The 27,704-nt window shown below is 41.8% G+C and overlaps 1 protein-coding gene across 3 annotated transcripts in view; it reads left to right on the plus strand.

The window, feature by feature from the left end:
• The window catches only part of ppp2r3a (protein phosphatase 2, regulatory subunit B'', alpha), a 61,690-nt gene that overhangs the window by 28,706 nt on the left and 5,280 nt on the right, over positions 1-27,704 (plus strand). For 2 of the 3 annotated variants that reach the window (XM_053507393.1, XM_053507394.1), the window contains 7 exons: positions 1,954-4,481; positions 20,555-20,788; positions 20,904-21,007; positions 23,890-23,992; positions 24,112-24,186; positions 24,844-24,930; positions 26,168-26,324. In XM_053507393.1, coding sequence (XP_053363368.1) covers positions 2,391-4,481; positions 20,555-20,788; positions 20,904-21,007; positions 23,890-23,992; positions 24,112-24,186; positions 24,844-24,930; positions 26,168-26,324 — 2,851 coding nt within the window. In that variant the 5' untranslated portion in view covers positions 1,954-2,390. Of the gene's footprint in view, positions 1-1,953; positions 4,482-16,345; positions 16,924-20,554; positions 20,789-20,903; positions 21,008-23,889; positions 23,993-24,111; positions 24,187-24,843; positions 24,931-26,167; positions 26,325-27,704 lie in introns of those variants that run through there. The other variant, XM_053507395.1, reaches the window with a different exon arrangement.

Below are 27,704 nucleotides of genomic sequence, written 5' to 3' on the forward strand. Positions count from 1 at the left end.
CCAGTCGTTGATGTGTACGCAGTTTGTAGAAATAGTTAAAAGGTTAAAGCTAAAAATGATGCTGATCAGCACCTGCACATCACCTTCCACTCAGCATTTTGATTTAATTTATGGCACAAGGTTGATACTATATATATGGTTGTGTATGTGACAAATAAAGTTAGAATTTTTATTTTTTCATAGTGTACGTACCATTTGTTGGAGGTTTTGCAGCCTGTAGGTGCATTACGGTTGTTCTGAGTCTTCCTCATACTCCTTAAACTATCACATTAATCGGATCTATTGAGTGATGCATATAGCCCCGCCCACCTCAAGGGAAAAAAGCACTAGAAGCTGTGATGTAATCTGGCACAAAACAGCTCATAACGTCCCTTCCACTCAACATTTGGATTTCATTTGATTTCATTGCAGGTTTAACTTCAGGCAAATACTAAAGACCTGGCAAAGTTTCGTTCAATTCTGTCCAGCCAGTTTTGTGTGATGCTGTGACAAAATCTGGCGGGACACACATGCAGACAGACAGAAAGTTTTCTGAGACTGGTTTTTAGTCCTCCAGTGTATGAACCGTAAAGATATTATTGGAAGAGTGAGTTCTGACCCAGTGTACAGACAAAACCTTTAAAAAGAAAAATGTATATAGTTACTCAACATCACTAACTCTCTGACTAGCTAGCACTGCATCACTGCGTGTGTGTCCCAAACCACTGTTACTGGAATTGTGTTTTGCTAGATCACTCTAAGTTAGCATAGCCGCTGGTGAGTGCGATGGTGATGGGCTGCGTCCCAAACCACCAGACTACTGTAGTAAGGAGTGTACCACGGTAGTAGCCTTAGTAGAGCATAAGATTTGTGTGTGTGTGTGTGTGTGTGTGTGTAGCTGCAGGGAGATTGCGGGGTTTTAGTGCTCTCTCTGTAACTTTCCCTCCAATTATTTGCTCATTCTTTTCTCTTTTCATCTCAGAGACAGGAAGTGTACAGTGAGGTTTTTTTTTTTTTTCGACTTCTGAAATGAAACCCCTGGAATGGTATTAATAACCTCCACAGCTGTATTTACCAACTGCAGCCTGTTATTATTTACCGGTTATTATCATTGTGATAGGACAGGCAGAGTGTAATTAGGATGTAAATAAAGGGCATAAACATCACTAATCACTAGTCATTTTGTCTGAAGCCGCACCCTGTTCACTATCTAGTGCACTACTGTGGGACTCGTTTATTTGTCGCTTTCAAGGGGTACAGTTAATGCACTGACATGCAGAGAGATGTACCCATAATGCACTGCGGTACTCTGTTTTATTCTATTCATGATAAGGCATCTTTATTTGGCCCAGAGGGAACTGGAAATTCGGGAGAACAACAAAAAGAAGTTTAAAGGCTAAATTAGTGAAAATGTATAACATAGAAAACATAAAAACATAAAATGCAAAAATCCCACAAAAAAAAGTAAACTCACATCATCTGGCTTTCCACTGACACAAGTTTTGACCAATTATCTACCGATCCATCTGTTAGTCAATCTATTGTTTTTTGTATTTATCTGTCTGTGTAAATGTCTGTCTATGGACTGGCCTTTCTTTCTCTCTCTCTCTATTTATGTATTTATTTATTTATTATATCTTTTTATCCATCCATCTGTCTGACACAAGACTGGTCTATTTGTCTGTCTAAGTCTGCATGTGTATAAATTCCTCTTTCTTTCTGCTCATTTCTCATTCTTTCTCTCTGTCTGTTCCTTGGCTAATCTGTGTGCCTTTCTCTTTCTCTGTCTCCCTTTTGTTTGGGCTACCTGTCTCTCTTTCTCTTTACCTTTCTGTCTTCCTCTGCCTGTCCGTCTGTGTCTCTTTTGTTTGTCAGTCTGTACTGTGCTATATGTCTGGGTGTCTCATCTGTCTGTCTGTCTCTCTGTAATGTTGCTCGGTCTAAATGAGAATCTTCTCTCTTTTTAATTCACAGGGGTTCCTCGCTGAGCAAACTATTTATCTGGAGGAGGAGAGAGAGAAAGAGAGGAAAGAAAAATCAAGAGAGAGAGAGTGTGTGCTTGAGGAAGGAAAGCACATCTGTTAAACAGATCAAGACAGAAGTCTCAGCAGGACCTCTGTGTTTTCCGCTGGGGAGAAATGATCTGGAGCGCAGTTTGTTGGCCTGTCATTAGGCCACAGGGCCTCACGCTGAGGAATGGATAGCCTCGCCGCTAATGCTACAATTGCTGCCTTCAGGATGGGACACAGCTAATGGAAATCATTTGTTCTTTGGCCTGAACGTCAGCAAAAGCAGCAGTATTTGATGTAACCCTTTTATTACTGTAAGTCTCCGCAAAACTATTGTTGTTCATCACTGTGCTCGATTGGGACCGATTCCTTTCTTTGTTAATTTATTGATGTGTACAGAAGATGGCAGCGACATATCGCATTGTGGTCAGCAGTATAAATTATTATAACAGTGTTGTAGTTGACCGACGCGTTCAGCAGACAGTGCATTACTGTAACGGACCATGTGGAGCAATAAAACATGGGCTTAGCTGCACTGTGGCTCATCGTAGCACCTGTGCTGAGCTCCTGGATTCCTCCCAAACCTACACCGATCGGCCACTCAGCTACCACGAATCCGTGTCTAAAATGCTTGAAAATGGCGGATGCGGTCATGTTGGATTTGGAGAGGACTTTCATTATCAGGTCACTCCACGACTGAAGAAAGGATCTGCCATTCAGAGCTCGACGAGCCTGAAAGACATCACTGGTGAGGCGATTAACTTGGCCAGCGGAAAGATGAAAGAGTTCTCCTTCGAGAAGCTGAAGTACTCCTCTAGTCATGTGACCTTCAGGAAAGGGAGAAAAGTGAGGCCTGACTCGTTTAGCCGGAGGTCTGCTGACCTTGATGTCATCTACGGACACTTTGGCAACGATGAGAACTGTCCTCCACAGAAATCAGCACCGGATGAGCAGAAGCTGAACCGAAGCATCTCACTGGAGCAGAACCTGAACAATGCAGCCTCTTTTTATCTTAACAACTTCACAGAAGAGAACCTCATTGCCCGGATTCTGGAGAAGACCAAAGCAGACAGCAATGCTTCTGGGGAAGACATCAAAGCTTGCTTGGACATCCTGCTGAAGTGCTCAGAGGATCTGAAGAAGTGCACAGACATTATAAAGCAGTGCATAAAGAGGAAGTCCATGACTGGAGATGGAGATGATTCTGGAAATCCGGATGCTATTTACAAAACCATGATGGCACGACTTTCTAGCTATTTAAAGAAGCTGCCTTTTGATCTTGACCTTGGGCATACAGGAAGATCCGAGTACAGCGATCTATCCGAACTGGTCAACACTCTCCATGGACTTCAGCAAAGGCCATTTTCTCCTTTTGGAAATGATCAGCCTCCTCGATATGAGGATGTGGTCCAGTCCCCTCCATCAACAAAAGTTCAGGCAAAAACTTCATCTTGCCCATCTCCAGAGTCTCTTGATGGCACCAGGGATCTCCCAGGAGGTTTAACATCTGCTCAAGGTCTCACTGTATCGCTCCCTGCTCATTCATCTTCTAATGGATTGCAGTATTCCAACATTTCCTCTTCTTCCATCAGTACCAAACCATCCACCCTTCATTATCCCAACTCCACTGGTCGATATGATGCCTCCTCCTCCTCGTCCACCAACAGCATCTCCAAAGACGCCTCAATGGAGACCCTGTACATCGAGGAGGACGTGGACATCGGTCGGGCACTAGACAGGAGGCAGGGAACTAGTTCTTCAGACTCCGCGCAACTTTCAAGGAGACTTGAGATGATGTCAGTTCCCAGTGCTGGCACCACTGACCAACTTCCTGATCTCAGTCGAAATGGAATTGTCTTTACACCCAAAAATGAACCAGGAAGTAACCAGGCTTATACGCCATCCCATATCACACTTTCAAATCCAGCTCCCCATATCACCAGGGAAGGTGTAGATGAGATTGATAAACTGCTAATGGACTTGGAGTGTCTCTCTCAGAACATTCAGAAGGAACCTCCACTACCACCAAAGCAGAGACAGATAAATGCATACCAAAAAAATCTGCACCAGATTGGCCCCTCGGGAACTAATGGTCCACTTTGTCCAAATCCTCCTGCCACTCTGTCCACCAAACCGATAAATCGTGACACAGAAGGAGCTGGAGAAGAAGATGATGGTGCTCTCTTGATACGTATTTTGGAGAGCATTGAGAGCTTTGCTCAGGAGCTTGTGGATTGTGGAGCTGGAACAGGAACTCAATCAAAAGAGCGTGAGGTCATGCGTCTCCTTCAAGACACACTGGCTAAGACTGAAATGAGTTCCACTCCTGTGCCTACACCTGCACCAGAAACCACACCAGGACCTTCACCCGTAGCTACATCTGTACCTGTATCTGTACCTTTAGCAACTCCTGCTAAAGCCTTGGGTTCGTTTATCACCGGGAGAGACACGGGGTCTACCATCCTAATCCAACAGACACCAGAAGTCATCAGGGTGAGTTTTCATTTCTCGTCTCGAGTCAGCTGTGTGTGTCTGTTGCCGTGGTTTCCTAACATCACACCAGTGGTCTGTAAAAACTCGTTTCAAGCTCTGCAGCACAGATTGTCCTTTCCGTGTGTAAAGTTCTCTATGAATTAGCAGGAATGCAGCTTGTGCTTTATGGAAGTTGTAACATTCAGATCATTTATATTCTTCAGCGCCTGAGTTTAAACCCGGCTCGTGACGAAACGTCCGCTTTCTGATCCGTTAAATAAATCATTAGTCACGCTGCTGTGTTCTGCGCCAGGAACTGCAGAAATAGCAACACATCGATCTGTTTCTTAGAGTAACATGAGACAAGTCTCTCATCTTATCTGTATAGCACAGTGAGACAGGTCTCTCATCACCTCTCTACAGTACAGTGAGACAGGTCTCTCATCACCTCTCTACAGTACAGTGAGACAGGTCTCTCATTTTCTCTCTACAGTACAGTGAGACAGGTCTCTCATTTTCTCTCTACAGTACAGTGGGACAGGTCTCTCATTATTATCTCTCTACAGCACAGTGAGACAGGTCTCTCATCATCTTCACTATGGCACATCCTATTATTTCTCTCCAGTCTCACTTTCTGTCTGTCTCAATTTTTCCCCCAGTCTCACTATCTTCAAACTCACTCTCTCTGCATCCATCTGTCTCTCCCTGTCCTGTCTTAATCATACTCTTCAGTCTCACACTCACTGTCCTGTCTCACTTTCTTAAATCTCACACTCTCTGTCCTGTCTCACTCTCTCCAGTCCCACACTTTCTGTCCTGTCTCACTCTCTCCAGTCTTACATTCTCTGTTCTATCTTACTCTCTCCAGTCTCACACTCTCTGTTCTGTCTCACTCTCTCCAGTCTCACATTCTCTGTTCTGTCTTACTCTCTCTAGTCTCACACTCTTTGTTCTGTCTCACTCTCTCCAGTCTCACATTCTCTGTTCTGTCTCACTCTCTCCAGTCTCACACTCTCTGTTTTGTCTTACTCTCTCCAATCTCCCACTTTTTGTTCTGTCTCACTCTCTCCAGTCTTACATTCTCTATTCTGTCTTACTCTCTCTAGTCTCACACTCTCTGTTCTGTCTCACTCTCTCCAGTCTTACATTCTCTATTCTGTCTTACTCTCTCTAGTCTCACACTCTCTGTTCTGTCTCACTCTCTCCAGTCTTACATTCTCTATTCTGTCTTACTCTCTCTAGTCTCACACTCTCTGTTCTGTCTCACTCTCTCCAGTCTTACACTCTCTGTTCTGTCTTACTCTCTCTAGTCTCACACTCTCTGTCCTGTCTCACTCTCTCCAGTCTTACACTCTCTGTTCTGTCTCACTCTCTCCAGTCTTACACTCTCTGTTCTATCTTACTCTCTCCAGTCTTACACTCTCTGTTCTGTCTCACTCTCTCCAGTCTCACACTCTCTGTTCTGTCTCACTCTCTCTGCGGTAAACTCTGCCATCACGTGTTAAGTCTGTAAGCTGACACTCGCCTGCTATCTACAGCTCGCTATTTATGATGCTGCCATCACACTCATCAGAGGAAGGCTTTTAGTGAGCGCAGCTCCCCTTTTACTCCTAAACACACGCGCACACACACACACACACACACACACACACACACACACACACAAACACGTAGTTAAGGTCAAAGCTAGCTGAGATTTTGTTTTGTATTTATGAGTGTCCAGCAAAATCTGTGTGTGTGTGTGTGTGTGCGCGTGTGTGTGTGCGTGCATGTGCGTGTGTGTGCACGCATGTGTGTTATTCACTCCCCCATCCTGCTGTGGCATTTCACTGAGAGACTGAGTGACGCCGTGGGGAAAACGGAGCTTGTGTGGGGGGACAGAGTCCTGCTCGTTAACGCAACCCAGCCAATCAGAGACATAAACACTGAAGCCACACACACTCAGAGTCAGTGCATGGCACACATGTGTGTGTGTGTGCTGTTGTGTGTCTGTATGTGTGTGTGTGTGTGTCTGATGGTGAACTGTCCGCCCCTCTAAACTGGATCTGTATTGAGTTGTCCATCTCTCCACCCTTCTGCCTGCCTGCCTGTCTGTCTGCCTGTCTGTCTGTCTGTCTGTCTGTCTGTCTGCGTTTCTCCACATGTATCTCTGTTTTTCACAACTATTTAGAATAAAGTGTTACAGCAGAGACCCATAAGCAGCTGATGTTACTCACTCTCACTGCAGTTCTTCTATTATTCCTCCACTACTATTCTTTCTTTTTTCTTTCTTGCTTTTAATCCCCTACTACACTCAGAACAGGGTTGTGAATTATCCCCCTCATGGCGCCTCTTCACACAGTGTTGACAGTGAGAACTGACCCACTACACCTGTCAGGAAGTGCACTTAATCGCCATGGAGATGGGGAAGCCCTGGCTGAAACCGCGAGTGCAGCACCTCCCATTAATCATCCCGCTGTTCTCTCTCTCTCTCTCTCTCTCTCTCTCTCTCTCTCTGGTGTTCAGGCCAGTAAGTCAAGTGCAGAGTCAGTGATTCAAATATTGATAAGATGAGATGAAATAAGATGAAATATACCTTTGTTTATGTTACAGCAGCAAAGAAAAATGTGCAAACATAAAGTAGGGACAGTACAGTGTATAAATACAAAAGAAAAAGAAAAAACAATACAATAGTTACACTTTCAGTCAAATTGCACTAGGTAATGTAATACTGTACAGTTTCAAATAGTATTTTTTGCTATGGCAAAAAAAACATTAGCTATTGTACCTATATTTAAGATATTGTATAAACAGTAATAACAGTGTGTGTGTTACGGTAAGTGATTAGATAAAAAAGAAATAAAATTGAATTGAATTGGTTCACTGGGAGCAGCTCTGACTCTACAGTCTAAAAGCAGCAGGAGGAAAAGACCTTCGATATCACTCCTTCAGACTCCGAGGATGTGACTGTCCGTCACTGAAGGAGCTGCTCAGAGATAAACCGGTTGTATACGGGGGGTGAGAGTCGTTCTCCAGTGATGATCACAGCTTCCCTACCCTCCTGTACAGTGTCCAGGGGAATCCCCAGGACTGATCCCGCCTTCCTTATCAGCTCGTCCAGTCTCTTCCTGTCTGCAGTAGAGATGCTGCTGCACCAGAAGACCACTCCATAGATGATGGCTGAGGCCACCACAGAGTCAAAAAAGGTCTTCAGTAGCGCCCCCTGCACTCCACGAGACCCCCGTCTCCTCTCTGCTCTGTTCTTATAGTCAAATGCAGAGTCAGTGATTCAATTACTGTTAAGTAAAAAGTCAGTCATTTAAAGGTTCAGGCAAGTGACTCGAGCACTGAATCAGTAATTCATTCATTCCAGAGAGTTGAGCACAAATAAGTGATTAAAGAGTTTATTTACATCCATAGATCTCTTATATAGACTAGATGAACCACACCCAGATTACTGCATACTGGATCGTGCTTTGTTTACTGTGGCTGACCCATCAGTATCAAAATCTATAATAATTGCTCGTCTGTGATGATCTAACAATCATACATGAGAATGAATTCTTGTAGCCGATCATAACATAGAAGGTGTGGTTCGTCAATTAAAAAGATCTTACTGCTTACTGTTTTTGCTAGAATGAGCCAGTGCTGAGAGCTGTACGTCTTACACTTAATTATTTTAAAGCGGTCCTAAATAAAACCCGAGCCCTGCTGATCAGACTCAGTATCAGCTGATCATCAGTTCAGTTCATTGTTATTGATATGATACAGCTTTAGCACTATTCAGTATGGCATCAGGATCTGAAATAAGTCCAGCGTGTGCATCCCGTCTAACCTATCAGTCCAGACGGCCGCGCAGAGGCTCAGTGTTTTAACGTGTGTGTAAATAAGTCATGGTGGCAGTGTTGTGCATGGCGGTTACTAAAGTATAAAGATGTGATGACTGGAGCATTTTGTCGTTTATCTCGCTATCTCTCGCTCAGGATTAGCGTAAGAACCTGATGGTGGAGATGAAAGTGCTGAGTGCTGAATTCTGACTGTGTGACAGAGTCTACATGCAGAGATCAGTAGCTATGACAACATCAGTGTTAGTCTTCTCTTTCTCTCTGGGCTTAAAGACAGAGGAGTAAAGATGCACTTCTGTGTGTGTGTGTGTGTGTGTGGTGTGTGTGTGTGTGTGGTGTGTGTAAACAGACACTCTGGTCTTTATTTATTCATCGTGCTCGTTCACACACGGTCACACGGTCTGAACGGCAACATTACATCATCACAGACAGGAAATGATGTCATACTGCAGCCTGAAGCCAACAGAGAGAGAGAAAGTGAGAGGCCACAGACAGGCAGAGAGAGAGAGAGAGAGAGAGAGAGAGAGAGACTCGGACATTTGTTAAATGTTACATTTACGGATAAAAACTCACACTTTTGCATTTTGGAAACAAGAAAACTTTTTTTTCTCTCTCTGTCTCTCTATCTCTCTCTATACCTGTCTGTCTCTCCATCTGTCTCACAGCCTGTTTGTCTCTGTATCTCACTCACTGATGGTCTGTCTCTTTCTCATTTTTTTTTAAGCCTGGCTGTCTGTCCCTCTATCTGTTAGTTCCTGATATCTCTGTAACTCACTCTCACTGCCTGTCTGTCTCTCTATCTGTCTCACAGCCTGTCTGTCTCTCTATCTGTCTCACAGCCTGGCTGTCTTTCTATCTGTCTCACAGCCTGTCTGTCTCTATCTCACTGTCTGTCTGTATCTATCTCACTGCCTACGTGTCTGTCTCATTGCTTGTCTGTCTCTATACCTCTGTCTGTCTCTCTGTCTTTCTCACTGCCTCCGTCTCTCTATCTCTCTTACTGTTTCTGTCTCTCTTATTGCCTGTTTGTGTCTTTATCTCTTTGCCTGTCTGTCTCCCTGTCTTTCTAATTGCCTGCCTGTCTCTCTTCCCATGTCTCTGTCCCTACCCATCTGTCTGTCTCTGTGTCTCTCTGTCTAGTTTTCAGTGTCTTTCATGAACTCTGTGTCTGTATTTCTGTCCAACTCAGAAGAAATTTGAACCTAATAAAATCTGATAAAGATTATATCTGAACCCAGATTAGTGTACACGCCCAGCTACAGTTTATACAACAGAAGGAAAGCTAAGCTAGTCATTTGCTAGCACGGAAAAGCTAATGTTAATGGAGTTAGTGGTAAGGCCACACCTACAGCTCATACACTAACTTACTCAGGAAAGGGTGTAGAGTTACTACTGACAGCAGCGTGTTAGCTTGCTAGCATTTAGCAGCTTTGACAGATTGATGGCTCAGGGTCGAGCAGGCGGGAAAAATGAGAGTTACTTATCAAGCGGCTCTCAGTAGAACAGCAGCGGTCACTGTCTGCCCTCTAGTGGTGCAAAAGAACAACTACACCTGCTCTAGATGAATAATAATAATAATAATAATAATAATAATATGGTATTTTATAGCACATTGTGTGTACAGACTGTTTAATGCGTGTAATAAATAAGGCAAACATTAATATTTTAAATGTAAATGAACAAAAAGGGATGTAGGATATACAGTTTGAAACTTGTACTTTGTCTCCCCCTGGTGGTAAAGACTGGTGCTGTTTAACGTTATTCACTCCATAAACACAGGTTTAATAACAATGAACTGAAATACACCCTGCTGTATTATTATCACACACACACACACACACACACACACACACACACACTGCTGTGACTGTGATTTTGAAACAGACGCAGTATAAAGCGTAACTGCTGTAAGGCACGAACACACACACACACACACACACACACACACACACACACACACTGACGTCTATCTGTCTCTAGTTATGTGTGTGTGTGTGTGTGTGCATAGTCTGCCTGGTACCTGGTGCAAAAATAACCCGCACAACAGAAAGTCTTTCTGTATTTATGGCTCTCACTGCAGCCTCGGGAGGCGTGGCCAAATGGGCCTGGTCTAAATAATACGACCTGCCTGCTGATTGAGGAGGGGCGGGGCAAGAGGAGCTGGACTGGCATTTGATCTGTTATTGTTATAGACAATTGTCTGTCTGTCTTTATAACTGACTGTCACTTGTCTTTATTGCTGGATGTAACTGTCTGTCTGTTTTTAACTTGTTTATCTGCCTCTATTATCCATCTGTCTTTTTTAGTCTGTCTCTTTATCTGTCTCTAAATGTCTCTGTGTTTGTCTCATTCTTTCTTTGTCTTTTCATCAGTCTATCCCTCTAACTGTCTCTCTGTCGTTTTTTTCTTATTCTCTTTGAACTGTCTGCCCTACTGTCATAACTGTCTGTCTACCTCTAACTGTCAGTATGTAACTTCTTTTCTGTTTCTCATTCAAAACTTCTGTCTGTGTCTCTGATTTACTTGTTTTTTTCATAAACATTTGTCTGTAACTTTCCAGTCCTTCTATACTGTCAATAACTGTCTGTATCTCCCTCTCGGTCTGTACCTATTTATCTGTCCACCTGCCTGTCTGTAACCGTCTGTCTCTCCACCTTTCTGTCTGTATTTGTTTGTAGTTGTCTGTCTCTGTCTGTCCGTCTGTACCTGTCTGTCTCTTCACCTGTCTATCTCTTCACCTGTCTGTCTCTTTATCAGTCTATCTAAAGATTTTTTCTTTAATGTGGATGAAATTCCTCTTTGTGTTTGGAAGTTATTAGTCATTAATTCTACTCTCTCTCTCTCTCTCTCTCTCACACACACACACACACACACACACACACACACACACACTTGTCATAGCGTGAACCAGCGCACCCACACTAGTGCTGAATGAAGCTTCACTGGCAACACAACTACACAAAATTTCTCGTGTTGGTTACCAGCTCTGGATTGACCTTTGACCTTTCCTCAGTCCCTAGTGACACACGTTCTGCGACGCCCCCGCTCGTGGAGCTGAGGTTTGTCAGAAGCTGCCGTTGACTCTGAGCTGATGGCATTCAGAAACTGTGCAACTGAGAGGAAGGAATGAAAACGTTGTTGTTCGTGTGTCCCACGCTCATCTGGGCCGCGTCCCAATCCTCTCAGCGCACCTCCCCTTCCTGCTAACAAGCCCTACTGCCAGGACAGATGCATATTAGCGTGTTAGCTCATTTAATGTTGGTAGAGTTTCTTTTCTGCTGCATTGATTTTTTTTTTAAATAAACGTACAGGATGCGAATAACGCCATCCGATTAGCCGTTCTTCATGCTAGTTATTCCATCTGCTGCATGCTAGTTTTAATCATGAATTATTAACAAGGTAACATTCTAAATAAGAAGACTTATAAGTTGGCATAGCTTAAGCATGCTAACACTCTTTGCTATGCTAAATTTGAGTTAAGTGTTATTGTGCTTAAAGTTGCACATTTTGCTAATAACAAACGTCAGTTGTTTTGCTAACTACTGTGTAACTATGATGCTAGTAACAAATCTACAGTAAGTTAGCATGCTAGCTATTGTTTGCTACTTCTTACCCATAATTAATGAGATTAGCAGCACAGAATGCTAAGCGGAAATCGGAACGAGATGTGTGTGTGTGTGTGTGTCAGTGTTTATGTACGACCAGGGAGGAGTCTAACTCTGGTAACCGTAGTAAAAAGAGCAGGAAATATGACACGTGTGAAGTAAAGATTCTGTTTATTATTTTCCTCCATTATAAACGCCCAAACGTTTTATTTCTCCTGTTCCATGGATTCTCTGCCCTGATAACAATGGATTCATTCATTAAACAACAATATATATATATATATATTAATTTATTTAACATGTTTCACGATGTAGTTCCTGTTATCAGTGACGTTATAGCAGCTATAAACGCTCTTTCCTTACTCACTCTTTTTTTATTGTCTCTCTTAAATTTAAAAGACCAAAAAATTGTCAATGTAAAAAAGTGATGCCTTCCTTCTGTATCAGCCATGACTGGGGTCGACTGTTCTCAGGGTTCTAATGTGGACATGTCCTGAGAAACCACTAGGAAGCATAAAGTCCTCTGTCTCAGGGTGGAATAAGTCCTCTGTCTCAGGGTGGAATAAAGTCCTCTGTCTCAGGGTGGAATAAGTCCTCTGTCTCAGGGTGGAATAAAGTCCTCTGTCTCAGGGTGGAATAAAGTCCTCTGTCTCAGGGTGGAATAAAGTCCTCTGTCTCTGACTCTGGAAGTCAAAATGTAAAGTTCCAGTTTTGTAGAGACTCCTTCCACTGATGTTACACAAACACAGAAACTTCACCCTCCCAACAGTGGCACATGTTTACGTCAAGTGTGCGGTCTATGTGCTCGTGAACACGCGATTACTATGAAGACGTTACCGTATCAGAGCGAGCGCATTAATATAAACCCTCACTATTCAAGACCCTCTGTGTTTAATAACAGTTTGGACTAAAGTAAGTTCTAGTACGTAAACTTACAGGCTTTACAGTGTTACGGTTCTACACTTGTATTTTAGAAGAGATCTTTGATCTAACGAGCCCATGTTAGTGCACTTCATAGTGCACTTGATCCTCCAGTGTACGGAATAGGGAGCCTTGTGCCTTTTGGAACACGTCCCAGTGAACTGTCACACCAAACACACATACACATAGACTGTGTGTTACTCTGACATTGAAGTAGGATTTTATAATAATGCTAATTGTTGTCACTAGGTGTCTCTACGCGCCTGCCTACTGGAGTCTAACGCTGTTGTAACAGTGACATGTGAGAAATTGTTTGTCCTGGATAGAAAGAAGCGGTGGGCAGAGGGGGGGTGCGGGGGGTGAGGGAGGTGCGGGGGTCTATTAATAAGCCATTCAGCAGATTAAGCAACAGATGTTTTAGCAATTTACGCTCTATTCTGGCCGCGGACGGATACGCTCAGGATCAGCTCTGGGGCGAATGCCGTAAATGTAGACTAAACATTTATTAAACATGGAGGTTAAGATGCAACCCAAAACATTTTTTAATCATTAAATTCCCAACGTCTTCATTTAACCCCAGCACAAAGTGAGTTCGGAGGGGGATTTGGGGGGTGGGGGGGGAGCTCTGTCTTTGTCACCATCAGGGGGCGCAAAATTACTCTTATTATAATATTTTTTTTGCTGTATATCGGATTTAATTAATAGCAATTGTGTTAATTTTCACTGGATTAACTGGATTCTAGCGTTTCATTACAGACTAGCCGAGTTTAGAGTTGATGTTTTGAGAGATGATGTACAAAAGAATACAACCAAGTAAAGACGAATCATATGTGTGTAAGAATAAGACTTCTGATTGGCTAATTAATTCCTGCATGAACATCGTTAACTTTTGTTCGTAGACCTTTTGTTATTCAGACAAGCTGATTGCGGAGTTTCCGTGGTTGCTGATCCGCCTGATGGCGTCAAACCCGGCGAGATTCTCTTCCCTGGAATCTGAAGCGTTTGATATTTGTTGAACAGCTGCCGGGGAGTCGGGCAGCAGAGCAGGGAATTCTGGGATAGCTATGTGCAGCTGAAATGTCAGGAGGCCTGCTGTACACAGAGTTATTTATACAACTGAAAAGAAAGAGGAGAAGTGCTGCAGGACCAGAGCATGCTGGTGAGGGTTCAGAGGGTGGGGTATATGGGTGTCGGTGTGTGTGTGGAGGGTAATGAGGGGGTTGGGGTGAGTTATGCAAAAGCATTAAAGTTCCTTAGGGTGTGTTATCTACTGTGTCTCTACACAAAATATGTAACTGAGGACATAAAACATGGTTCTGCTTCGATCCTGGAACATGTTAAACACAGCACCACCAGGGGGCACTACATCTGTATATCCGTACCTGTCTACATCTACCTTCTTATCTACAACTTATTACATCTGTCTCGATCTCTGTGTTTGCACCTGTCTATGTGCTCCTGTGGCCAGAAGTGTATGGACACTCATCATGAACATGAATCTGATGGCAGTTTTGGGCTCTTAATGATTTCACACATCTTTAATAGAAGGAAAATTCAAGACCCCGAAGTTTATTCTATTTTGGGTTTCCTGAAATCAATCCAGGGTCACAGCAAATTTAAAATTTGGATCAATGTCCCTTAGCAACATTGTAGACCATTAGAAGAGGTTTTTGGTCACCATCAGCAAGCATGTGGCAGAATTCTGGTTGGATGTGTGACCTCTCTACTTGGCAGAATTGGTATCATTAGATTAAATTTCTTGATTTCCTCAAACAGACATATTAATTAAATAAAAAAATTTAAACCTAAATTTCCAGAAGGTTCAAGACTCCTCAAGGTTATTTATTCCACAACCAGCAGTGACATAAGATTAGGGACACTGTCTTGTTGGGAGACTCAGTTATGTACAGGTTTCAACAGTCTGGCTGAAGAATTCTGAGATTCCTGTCCTCCATACATATTCCATCTACTTTGTGCAGTGCACCAGTTCCACTGGCAGTAAAACAACCCCAGAGTGTGATGCTACCACCACCATGCTTACAGTTTCCTGGGGGTTGGCCTCACCTGTACTCCTTCAAATATACATCTGGTCAAAACGTTCAGCCAGATAGCCTCTATTAGCTTACATATAGGCAAATAAAAAATGTGCTGCAAACACACTTAGTTAGTTTGAAGGGGTGGAGTTTCTGGATGGCATAATTACAAAAAACTGGCTTGACTGGAGAAAGAGACACTGGTGTTCTAGCAGCTTCCAGTTCATGGCCTTTGCCTTGGTGTCTCCTGGGTAGTCCTTGACCATCCAGCCAGCTGAGGGGGGCAGTTTGGATCTTCTTCCAGACCTGGGCATAGTGGCTCCACTTCCCAGTAACTTGTTCCTACAAACAGCAGTTTAAACTGATCTTGGAACCTGCAGAAATGGCTGTGAGAGATGTTCCTGACTTGTGTAAACCTACCATGCTCTTTCTCAGATCTGCATTGAGCTCCTTGGACTTTTCTCATGATACTATGTGTTGCTTAAACCAGTGAGTGCTGTCACACACATTTTTTATGTTGCACAGAGAAGTTACCAACCGGAGTCCATCATCATCACTAACAGGAAGTTGAGAGGTCTCAGACTCAGGAAATCAAAAGCCATTCCAGGACTTCCAGCACCACTGAAATAAATGGCTGTCTGTATCGTTTGTGCTTCAAATAATGTTTTTTTTTCTGTTAAATATGTGTGTGCCCCATCATTCTCCTGATACTGACCTGATATCCATGTTTATAATGAGTGTGTTAATTTGTATATTTTTTTCCATATCTGTGTATACTGTATACCGATGTATACTTCTAACCTCTCGCTCTCACCTCCTGTCTGTTTGTATCAATGTACTGTATCTTCAACTGTCTCTCTCTACCTGTCTGCACTTATACTTATTACCATATTCCTCTCCCTATTTATTTATGCCTCGACCTATACCTCCCGGCTAGCCTGTGTATAAAGGAAAAAAAATCATGTCCTCTTTGGGCTCCCAAACCCAAAATGGTCCCTGCAGGGTCACGATTAGTATTAAGGAACAATTGATGTTAAAACATCATCAGATTTGTGGCAGGCAGTACAGGCTGGAGTTTTATGTACGAGATGTACTGAGAGCTTTGTTTTCAGCCCTCGAATGGAGAAAAGCAGCAACTTAGACTGCGAGATTGTAGGATGCCAATCTTCAGCGCGTTCAGCCGCCACCTCCACATCCACTTTGCCCCACCGTTCCCAAACTGCCCCCTGTGAACCCACTGAAGCTCAGTGCTGATTTTCTCTCTGAACTCTGAGTGCATAAACAAAGTCCGGATCAACATGCCACCTGTGCCTCTTCTGTGTTCTTAATTTTGACGCTCTAAATTGGTCAGGGATGGGGAGGGTGGGGTGGTGGGTGAGAGGTGGGGGGGTGGTCAGGGGGCTTCCTTTCCCTTCGCTTTCCCATAATGCACCTTTGCTGATCCAGGCACACAGATATCTGACACAGCTGCCCCCCACCCCACCCCTCTGTCCCCTCTTGTGCTTGTCAGGACAGAGCAGGCTGAGATCAGGGACTCGTCTGGGATTCAGACCCTCGCTAGGGTCATGTTTCGCACAGTTGGGATCCACCGGTGGTGCACTTGTGCACGAGAAGTGTTTTTGTGTTTGTGAGAAAGCAGGAAGGAGCCTGAAGGCCTCGTCTTGCTGCGGCGATGCTCCTGAGCTTCCCTTCTAGCTTCCGATTCTCCAGGAATCCCTCCATGTGTCCAAATCTTGAAGGTGGGAGTGTGTGGCCAGGAGCTTGCAACCAGAGTTTTTGAAGAGCGTGTGCGTTAGCGTGTAGGGTGGAGGGGACAAGGCAAATCCGTAGGAGGGCTGTAGAGCGTGGCCTACAACCTTCTAAAGCGGAAGTCACCGAGGACTTTGGAGTTTGTTTTAGCACTTTGGACGATCGGACCTCGATTGATCTATCTCTGGACTTTGCAACCATGATGATAAAAGACTCTTCGCTCAGGGAAGACCCTGACCTGCGGGGGGAGCTGGAGTTTTTGGCACGAGGCTGTGACTTTGTCTTGCCATCACGCTTCAAGAAAAGGCTCAAATCCTTCCAGCGAGCGCAGGTCAGTCTAGTAATAAAATTAAATAAATAAAAAACACACACACACTCATCGTGGCTAACTTGCACATGCCGGGGAAGACAAAACTATTCACAGGCAGATACCAACACGGCTATTAATAGGGGCGACAGGAATACAGTGTCCGAGTGAATGTGGTGTACTGGGGTGGTGGGGTGGGGGCAATGTCCTCAGTCACAGCTGTTGTGTTCAATACCATCCAGTTTAATTTCTAAGTGCACTAACAAGTGGCGTTTCAATTTCATCAGATATTAAACACTAATCAGTGTTTGTTTTGTACAAGCGTGGTGGCATCTGATTGGTGTGTTCTGATTGGCCCAGAGGAGCAGACATATCAAAGCTAGGAGCATCCTGACAAAAGTCCAATATTGCTCAAAAAGAAACTCTCACTAAGACTCATTATGACTCCACCATTACAAGTTCTGATGAGGGCCTGAAGAACCTGACAGCTGGAAATGGGCTCAGTCACTTTAATTAAACCAAGTTAATCTCCAACAAGATCCTAAGCGCCTGAAAATAAACCTCATGTTTATTAAAGCTGCTGAGTTTAAAAAGTGCTTCGTTCATCTGAGGGGCTTCTTCAGGTCTTCATCCTGGTCCTTCTCGACACCACGCACCAGCTTCGTATGCATCTACTGTAGGTCTTCAGGTGATTTCCAAGATAGTCCATCAGAAACAACTTGAAATGATGATAAATGCGCTGCTTCCTGTGTGATCTTTCCTTCTGTAGATCATTCTATGTACCACGGTTTAAACACACCTGGCTGGAAGACCTTTCAGATCTCATGATCTTCATGACATTTTATTTTTTCCATACCTCAGTGCTGTTGAATTCTGATCTCATGTGTGTTTAGAAATGGAGTTCCACTGGAAAGCCTAGAACATGCTCATGTTTTACTGGAGGATTTGCAGGGAAAAAAAACGTTTTTGGTCTATATGACCGTATTATTGTGAACAACATGCTAACTAGCTGTATGCTAGCTTGCTAAATTGTGACCTTTCATGTTTTCAAGCTTCATCTTTAAAAGGTTGCTTACTGAGTGTGTATGTGAGTGTGTGTTACATTTTCTCAAAACACATTGAACTCGTTTAATGGAATCACTGGTTCCGTAACTCTACACACCGATACACACCTGCCAGTGGCCTTTAAGCGAGCAGATATTTACCCTTCAGCTGGTGTGTGTTGGTCCTTGGAGAGACAGAATGGCGAGTTTGCTGTCAGCTGTGAATAACCCGAGGTGTCCGGAGTGTGAATTAGAAATCAGAGTGTGTGCATGCCATGCTTAAAGACCAAAACAGCATGCTTGCCCTCAAATACACACTCACACACTCTCCCCCCCCCCCCCCCCACACACACACACACACAAGTCTTTACAGTAGGCAACTGATCTAGTTTGTAATGGGGCAGTAACACACAATTATGTCCACCTATGTAGTGTCCCTGTCCTGAAATACCCTGGTCTGCCACCGTGCAGTGTCTCTGTGCCCTCATGGTTATGTACCGTCTATGTGCACAAATATTTACTTACATTTACATTTGGGCATTTGGCAGAGCGACTTACATTTTTATCCCATTACACATCTGAGCAGTTGAGGGTTAAGGGCCGCGCTCAAGGGCCCAACAGTGGCGACTTAGTGGTTGTGGGGTTTGAACCTGGGATCTTGTCCAATGCCTTAACCACTGAGCTACCCCTAGCCCCACTTATTTACCACTGATGTAGCGTTGCTAATTATTGTTCATAGTGCAGTCTTTTCCTGGGCCAGGTTCTGTCTAGTGCACGAATACAGCACCAAGTGATGTTCGTTCTAACCAGCAGGGTTCGAGAATGTCAGGTATAGAATATAGAACTCTGCACTGTTACATTGTATTACATTGTTACATTGTGTTATATGTGACAAGGTTACAATGTATTGCACTGTTACAGTGTTACACTGCATTGTACTGGTACTACATTGTACAGGTTTATGAGATTATGGCGTTTTGCACCGTTCCTTTGCGTTACACATTGCGTTACACTGTCCTGCTGTGTTACACTGTTATATAGTGTTACACATTTACATTGCATTGTTACACCATGTTACATTCTGTTACGTTGCATTAAAGCGTCCTGCTGCATTTCATTCCAATTTATCTATTGCTTTATCTTTAGACTGGTACAGTTTATTACATCGTGTAACATTGTGTAACATACTTAAATAGTTGTTAGAGTATTAACTTACATTGCAGTCTTACATAACTATGTTGCAGTGGTACAATCTGTTCATTTGTGTTACACCCTTACATGGAATTGTAGTGTTACACTATTAGTTTTACACTGAATTACAATGATACAGTGTTACACTGTTACTTTGTGTTACCGTTGCATTCCGTTACACTGTTACACGGAATCATATTGTTACACTCTTACAGCTTTACATTGCATTACAGTGTTACACTGTGTGACAGTTTTACTTTGTGTTACAAATTAGCATTCCGTTACATTCTTACATGGAACTACTGTATACTGTTACACTGTTACAGCTTTACATTGACATTGTATTGTTACACCATGTTACACTGCCACTTTGCATTATGGTGTTACATTGCCTTGCAGTGTTGCACTGTGTTACTCTGGTACATTTTTTGCTACAGTGTTACATAGCGCTCCAATGTTACACTCACTTAAATAATGTTACATTGTTACAGGATATTACAGTGTTTTAGTATTACATCATAATATACTGTTATAGAGCAGCTGAGACTCCTATTTGTAGGAGTAGATTATTATTCATGATGACATAAATGATGTTAGTGGTGTCCCATTAAACCCATCTGCCGCTCCCATCTCTTATTCCCACCTGCCATCAGTACGTGCTGTGGAACACTACAGTCTTATCTTCTTCTTCTTCTTAACTAAAATCAAAATGTAATATCAGTGTGTGAGTGTGAGGCAGTGAGCAAGCACCATTTATTTCTTGAATATGATTTTTATTAACTTATTTCTGTGAGTAACAGCAGTCAGTTGTAGGTGAGGAAACATGCCATCATCATTTATCATTTAAACACTGCGATGACGAGGATATACAGCGCAACACATTAAATGCTGATGTTTTTCTTTTTACAGTAGATCAGTTAAGGGTGGAAGGTAAAGCTTATGTAGACAATTTTAAACAGAACTAAAAAGGAGGATCAAAAGACTTTTCTGCTTCGTTAATAATCAGTTAAAGTTATCATTTCTATGTTTTCCTCTGTAGTCGACTTTCAAGTTGTCTTTTTCAACACACATTCACAAACAAGCATTAACCTCTCATCCTTCAGGTTATGAATCCTTGCAGATTTACTGATTATATGTGCATTTATTACATTCACACAAGTGCAAGAATATTTTTTATTAAATAAAAATAGATTTTATACAAAAAATATATTTGTGTTACATCAATAAATTCTATTATTTTCATGGTTTACATATTTATTTAGATTTAATATTTAAAGAAGGTTTATCTTCTACATAGATACAAGTGTATGCAAAAAGCCAATTAGATGATTTTGAAAAAAATTTGGAATTTTCACTCTATAAAAATGTTACCTGATCCCTGATGTAACTCACTCTCTCCTTCTCTGCACCTCTCTTTCTAGATTCAGCCGGAGAAGAAACCCGTCTCTCCTCCTCCTCCTCCCATCCCTCGTTCCCCCACTCCTCCCCCACCTGCACCACCTCCTCCCTCCGTTAACATTCCACGTTTTTATTTTCCCACGGGTCTCCCAAACCTCAGTGTTAATTGCGACGAGGCCATAGCGAAAATCGAGGCGGCCTTCGCCAAGCTGCAGGAGGAAAAGGCCGACATCTACGAGATGGGCAAGATCGCCAAGGTGACCGGGAAATAGCGAAAGATTACCTCGTAACAACATTCTTCAGGTGTTTACTGTGAAAATGTCATTAGATCTGAAATAAATACGAAGATCTGTATGTGTGGTTTGTACGCAGGCATGCGGGTGTCCGCTGTACTGGAAGGCCACGATGTTTAACTGTGCAGGAGGAGAGAGGACTGGCTTCGTCTCTGTCCATTCATTTATCGCCACGTGGCGAAAGTGAGTAAACCCTGAACACTAACTCAAATCATTAACTGATCAAAAGGTAAAGTGGGTGGACGTCTCAATTCATAACATATCCAAATATTAATACATGTTGCAACTGGGACATTATGCCAGAGGCCTTATATAGTGTATAAAGTTTATATAGTTTTATATAGTTTAAAAGTTTTGATATATTATTCAAGCGATTAATACAATAATAAAGAGCATACAGTATATAAATGTTCACTCAGGGTTTTATAGTGTTATAAGTGTTTTGATCAGACATTGTGTTTTAATCACAAATCTTAAAACTTTGATACTGTATATATGGCAATAGTTAGATTAAGGTATAGAACATCAACTTCAGCAGCACATTATTTTTACAGACTAAACTAAAAACTTGAAAAAGTTCTGCGTCATAATGGATAAACTGAATAGAAAACTGTCTGTAGTTCAGCGACGTTAGACATGAAACATATATTTGTGGCTATAAACCAGCATTAAAAGCTAACTCTTGTAGCCGTTATATTATTTTAGTCATTTATCAGGACCTTTGTGTGGAAGTGAGCTTGTGTGCATCACCCTGGCCTCCCAGGAACTCCTTTAGTTCATGGTTTGACCTGAACGACCTCTCATATGTAACAGGATCTTCACAAATTTTAGCTGAATGAGTGAAGATGTTAGGGCCTACAAGTTGACACAAATATTAAACAAATATCAAAAATGATGGTTAACCATGTTACATCAAAATATTCACATTTTCCAGGACTGTTTCTGAGCAACAGTTCATTATCTAACCGAATCGAATCTCCTGCTACAACCTCATCTCCTTAACCACATTCACGTCTCCTCACTTAACAAGTGCATTACGTTGGTTGGCTCTGTGTCCTGATCTATCCAGACTTGAACAAGCTAAAGTATTAACCAAAGAGTCCCAAACTGGAGTTATTCATGTCTCCTGTCCTTTCCACCATCACCAAACTTGGACAGTTTGCCTCTCTAACATCTCAAGCTTCCTGTACTTCTGAGGATTTTTACCCAAAATGCTGCAGAAATCTCTATGTGTGTTGAGAGAGTGATACCAAACCTGGATTCGGCGCTCTTACAGGTGACCTGGCCGAGACGTTTCCCCGAAACCTGATCTAGATTTCCTTGGACCATCAATCCACAGTTACCACATGTTTTTATGTCAGGCATCTCACAAGGTAGAGTACGTGTGCTACGTTCGCCGGCCCAGATGGTGAAAGGCATCTGAGAGCTACAGTAGCTGTCACCAAGATGGACGCGGTGTTCATCGGGTTTGATGGACACGGACGCTTCTGTTACTGAAATGGACGTGTTCTGTAACAAGACAGCACTTATAGCAAGGAAAGGGAATAAATGTTACATTTTTACTTTTCAGGTAGGGTTCAGGAAACATATTCTAAGCTGGGAAACACTTCTCTGGAGGCACAAACATGCCTTGAGTCAGTCTGGCCAGGAAGTCCATATTTATTCATCTCAATATTATCAGGCTTGGTGACGGTGTTCAGGAACATATTTCCTCATCTTTAAACCTTTTTAACCTCTCAAGGATTTAAAGCTCCATCATTAAGGAACTGTAGTTAGACCTGAAACTCAGAAATACATTCTTTGGCCACCCAGTGGATTATTCACAAGAAGGTAAACAGTATATACTGTAAGCATGACTTGATTAAAGGAGGCTTTTTTATTGTGTTTCTTGGGGGAAAAGATCAGTTCGCCATGACAACAGAGAGTTAATTTCATCTATCCCATACTGTAGGTATCATTTATGATGCACCCAGGAGTTGCATCCGGAGAAACAGTAATTATTTTTGGGAAAACATTAGTTGATGCTACCCACCACCACCAGTGTTGTTCCTGATCTCTTAAATTTGCTAATTAGCCGAATGCTGAGAGCTAGCTGTCTCAATCCAAACTTTTATGAACAATATGAAGTGCAGGTAGGAGCAGAGACACATACTGTATCAGTCATAACGAAAAAAACATTAACATTAAAACCACCCAGGTTTGCCTTCGGGGTGGCCCCTCGGGGCGTGGCTCCATAGAGCCTTTGATGTTGCAGAAGACGTTCACTTTGGTTGGGGTGTGGGGCGGGGCCTCTGTGGATCGGACTTGTTTCCCCGGTGCATCCCGTGGAGCTTGGATTGGGATCTGGGGAGTTTAGAGGCCGGGTGGCGGCCTTGTGCGCTTTGCATGCTGGGCCCAGTGTACGGTGAACTGTGGTGCACTGGGTGTTCTGGTGCCTTTCTATCACTGCCTTGGGGACCAGTTTACTGAGCTATGGCTGATAATCAGTATTGTTCAGTCCACCTGGCGGTGGTGTTAGTGTTGGCTGATATTTAATGATGCATGTACAGCCTCATTCTCATTAATGCACTATTAACATCTACAATTAGTAGCATTTTAAATCTGAAGACATCACTATGACTAAACGATTGTGGAGACATTTAGCCATTTTACAAACATTTATTAATGCAAAGAAATTTACAGAGATCCACATGTAGGATTTAGAGCAAAAAAAAAAAAAACCTCCCTGAGATGACATGAGGAGGATTCAATAATAAAATAAATAAATAAATAAAAAGACCCTTGAGATAAGCACAGGACTGTCTTAATGATTACAGCAGGAACTTTCTTTTGGACAAATTTATAACATACAAGCCAGAATAAAAACTGAAATAAGGGTTAGACGTTTCTGTGAACAGTTTTAGAGACGTCCAGTCTTTGGACTGTCTGTGCAGACGTGTCCATCGCAGCAGAAAATGAGATGCAGAATCAGGTTATAGTTTCAAAATTACTGGTGAAATATCCAACCTCAACCCCTGGACACACACACACACACACACCCACACGAGGCCTTTCTGTCTCTGCAGGTTGTTACACAGCTGCTATGATGATGCATCCAAGTTTGTTTACTTGCTGGCCAAGCCGGGCTGCACGTACCTGGAACAAGAAGACTTCATCCCCCTCTTACAGGTCAGCGCCGTGTGTGTGTGTGTGTGTGTGTGTGTGTGTGTGTGTGTGTGTGTGTGTCAAATCTTTGTGTTAATTTCTCGTTCATTTCTGTCTAATCATGCTAGTTTTTTCCTTTTCAGGACATCGTGGACACTCATCCTGGTCTGACGTTTTTAAAGGACGCTCCTGAATTCCATTCCCGCTACATCACCACCGTACGTCACTTTCACTCTGTCGCATTAAAGCATCAGAATCGCTCATCACTGAGGCAGCCCTGTTGTCTTTACAAGCCTGTACTTGTCTTTTCATTCTGTAGCTGAAGCATAACCACGGTCCCTAGAAAGTGTGAGATTATTTTTAAATCTGAGTTCGTCAAACTCGGACACGCAGAACGGCGTGTCTGTCTATCTGTCTGTCTGTCTGTGGACAGCTGGGACAGACCCGCCTGTTGCTCTGTGTGTGTGATGGAGGAGCTAGTAATTATAGTCAAGTGTGACATCACGGAAACAGTGCGGCCACTGCCCTCTAACACACATGTCCGTATTCGGTCGCTTCCTGTTCCATCTCTCCCTCCAGCACAAAAACGTCCGGGAAGCAGAAGCCGCTTTTGAAATTTTAGTGTTCAGCTATTGTCACTTCAGCACAACCTATTAGCAAGATAGCAGACACACTGTACATACTGTACAACTCCACTTGCTACACGGTGATGTCCCGTACCTGAGCAATCGTCCTCCTCCAGCCTGTCCTCTGAACTGTCTATTCATGTCCTTTCTTCCATAAGTGTTGTGCTGTATGAAATAATTAGCATTTGGAATGATTTCCCTGTGTTTATGAGTTAACAAGACTGTGTGTGTGTGTGTGTGTGTGTGTAGGTGATCCAGAGGATATTTTACACAGTGAATCGCTCATGGACGGGCAGGATCACCATGACTGAGCTCAGGAGAAGCAACTTCCTGCAGGTACACACTCGTTCATCGTCAAACACAAGCACTTCTCTTACTGAACACTCGTCGCCGGTTCAGTCTTATTTAAAGCTCTTGTGAAACGCACCGAGGTCACACTAAGACAAACAGGAGAACCGGGGCTGAACTACTCGTTTAAAAGTAGTATCGCTAAATCCACACCGAGCCTAACATAGTGAACACGCACCGTGCTCAGGCTGCTCGCTTCACAGGGTTTCTATAACTGTGGTTCCTTAATGGTTTAATAATAAACATGACATTCAATGATATTTTTGTTTACAGAAGCAGATGCAGGCAAACGGTCAAACAAAACTTGTAATACATACAAAAGAGCAAAATGATGTGCACTCCTGACCACCGTACATACACAATATATATATATATATATATATATATATATATATATATATATGATCATTTTGATTCTTACACATTCACATTTTATAAAAAAATTCCATAATTTGGATTGTGTAAAGCTGCTTTGTGAGAATTGTTAAATTTAAATTCCAATTTGATTTGTCACATACACAGTCATACGCAGTACGATATGCTGTGAAATGCTCAGACAAGAGGTCGGATCAGTCGTGACGGCGGCCGACCTCACCGGCGCCATCTCATCTAAAAATTGAATTGAATCAAATACGCAGCGGAACCTCGACATAGGAATTTAAAATGTTCTTAAAGTGAAATTTTGTATAGTGAAACGCATTGTCCCATAGGAAATAATGTAAATGCAGATAATCCGTTCCAGCCACCCAAAAATATTACCAATATTACCACTTTCCAACAAATAATTATATATAATCAACTATAATAATATTTTTGCATATAAAACAATCAAAACATTTAGATAAGACATGTAAACAAAGTAAAATCTGAAATAAATAGACTGGCTGCTTTAAAAACCAAACTGAAAGCGGCTCCCTTTTTGTTTACTCTATAAATGTATTTGAAAGTAAATTATTTTTATTATGAGATATTCCTCCATGTTTATACACGAATAAAAGATAAAATTGATCATTTAAACTAGCTGACTAGCGTTAACTTAACATTGTGTTAGCTAGCTAATGTTTATAAAATGATTATTATATTATTATAATTATTATTAAGTAAGTGTTTTAAATATAAGTAGCTAGATATATATAACATAGATACTAGGATAATGTCACATATAAGTCTAAAATAAAAACTTATACATGAGTATAAATTATTGTGTGTGTGTGTGTGTGTACAGACTCTGGCCCTGTTGGAGGAGGAGGACGACATTAATCAGATCACAGATTATTTCTCTTATGAACACTTCTATGTCATTTATTGTAAGTTCTGGGAGTTGGACACCGACCACGACCTCTTCATCGACCCCAAAGATCTCTCCCGCTACAATGACCACGGTGAGGAAACAATCGCCAACACACACACACACACACACACACACACACTGTTTTGACATTATACACACAGCTGTAAACAAACCACAAGTGCTGCTGTTTATTTATTTAAAAGAATCAAAACAAACTCTTTCCTTTTTATTTGATGCTTGTTTAAAAATTCATTCCTTTAACTTTAGAACTCAGTCACAAGCTACGTCTAAAGTAAGCTACTGCTAGGCAACTTTAAAATACACACACTTGAAGGATAACAGTTTCGCTAGGAAGTCTTTAGCTAAGAACTCTTTAATACAGGAAGTAAAAGGCCCACTGACATAGAAAATGAAACAGAAATATCCAGAACGTCAACATTTACCTCAGATGTTTTGGTGAATTATTTAGAAAAAGCTTAGAATAAATAAAATTACACAATAATTAAAGTTAGCATCAACCGCTAACTGAAATTCTGTGGTATTAGGGGAATGGAGGAACACCCCAAAAAGTGTCATATAAAGTTAAAATATCATAAAATATGGTAAGAATTATGTTGGAATATTTATTTAATATTTCTTTTTTGTTTTTATTTTAAGAAAAAAAGCTAAATGAGCTGTTTATAAAAAAATATTTAAGACGGAAATGAGGAAAAAACTACATTAAAAAGGTTTAAACAATCAGATAGAATGTATTTTTATAGTCAAAACCTAAAATTAAATATATTCTATTAAATAATTATTAAACTAATACTAATTTACTATCGGGCTGCACGGTGGTGTAGTGGTTATCAAGGTCTGGGTTCGAGTCCCGCCTCGAGTGTGTATGTTCTCCCCGTGCTCGGTGGGTTTCCTCCAGGTACTCCGGTTTCCTCCCACAGTCTCAGGATTAAGTGGTGTAGACGATGAGTGAGTAATTCCTTATTGATAAATAAATTAGTTACATTTAATTTTATACATTTATGCCAAAGAAAATTATAAAAAAAAAAAAAAAATGTCTACATTACAATCCAGTTTGTGTATCGTTGGGAAGAAAAAAAAAATTGTCTTCAATGTGATTTATTTTTATTTCTATTGTGGACCTTGTAAACACATGACTGTATTTAATGTAACTGTTTTTATTAGACATATTTGGTAGTGAATATGCTGATCAAAACAATTCCATAATATTTAATAATCATTTTATTTCTTTGTTTTATTTCTTAAAAAAAAATAGAGCTGGACAGATTAATCTTATGACGTCAGTATCGTGAGATATTGTCACTATGAAACTATTTAAGGTTACTTCGGTCCAATCTTTGTCTCCTATTCCTGTTTTTAAAATAATTTCTTATAATATTTTTGTTTTCTTTTTTTAAATATGACACGGCAGTTTCCCAGGAAGGTCTTTATCAAACCTCAGCAGAACTAAATA

The sequence above is a fragment of the Clarias gariepinus genome, chromosome 11 (assembly GCF_024256425.1).
Source record: "Clarias gariepinus isolate MV-2021 ecotype Netherlands chromosome 11, CGAR_prim_01v2, whole genome shotgun sequence".
NCBI classification, from domain to species: domain Eukaryota; kingdom Metazoa; phylum Chordata; class Actinopteri; order Siluriformes; family Clariidae; genus Clarias; species Clarias gariepinus.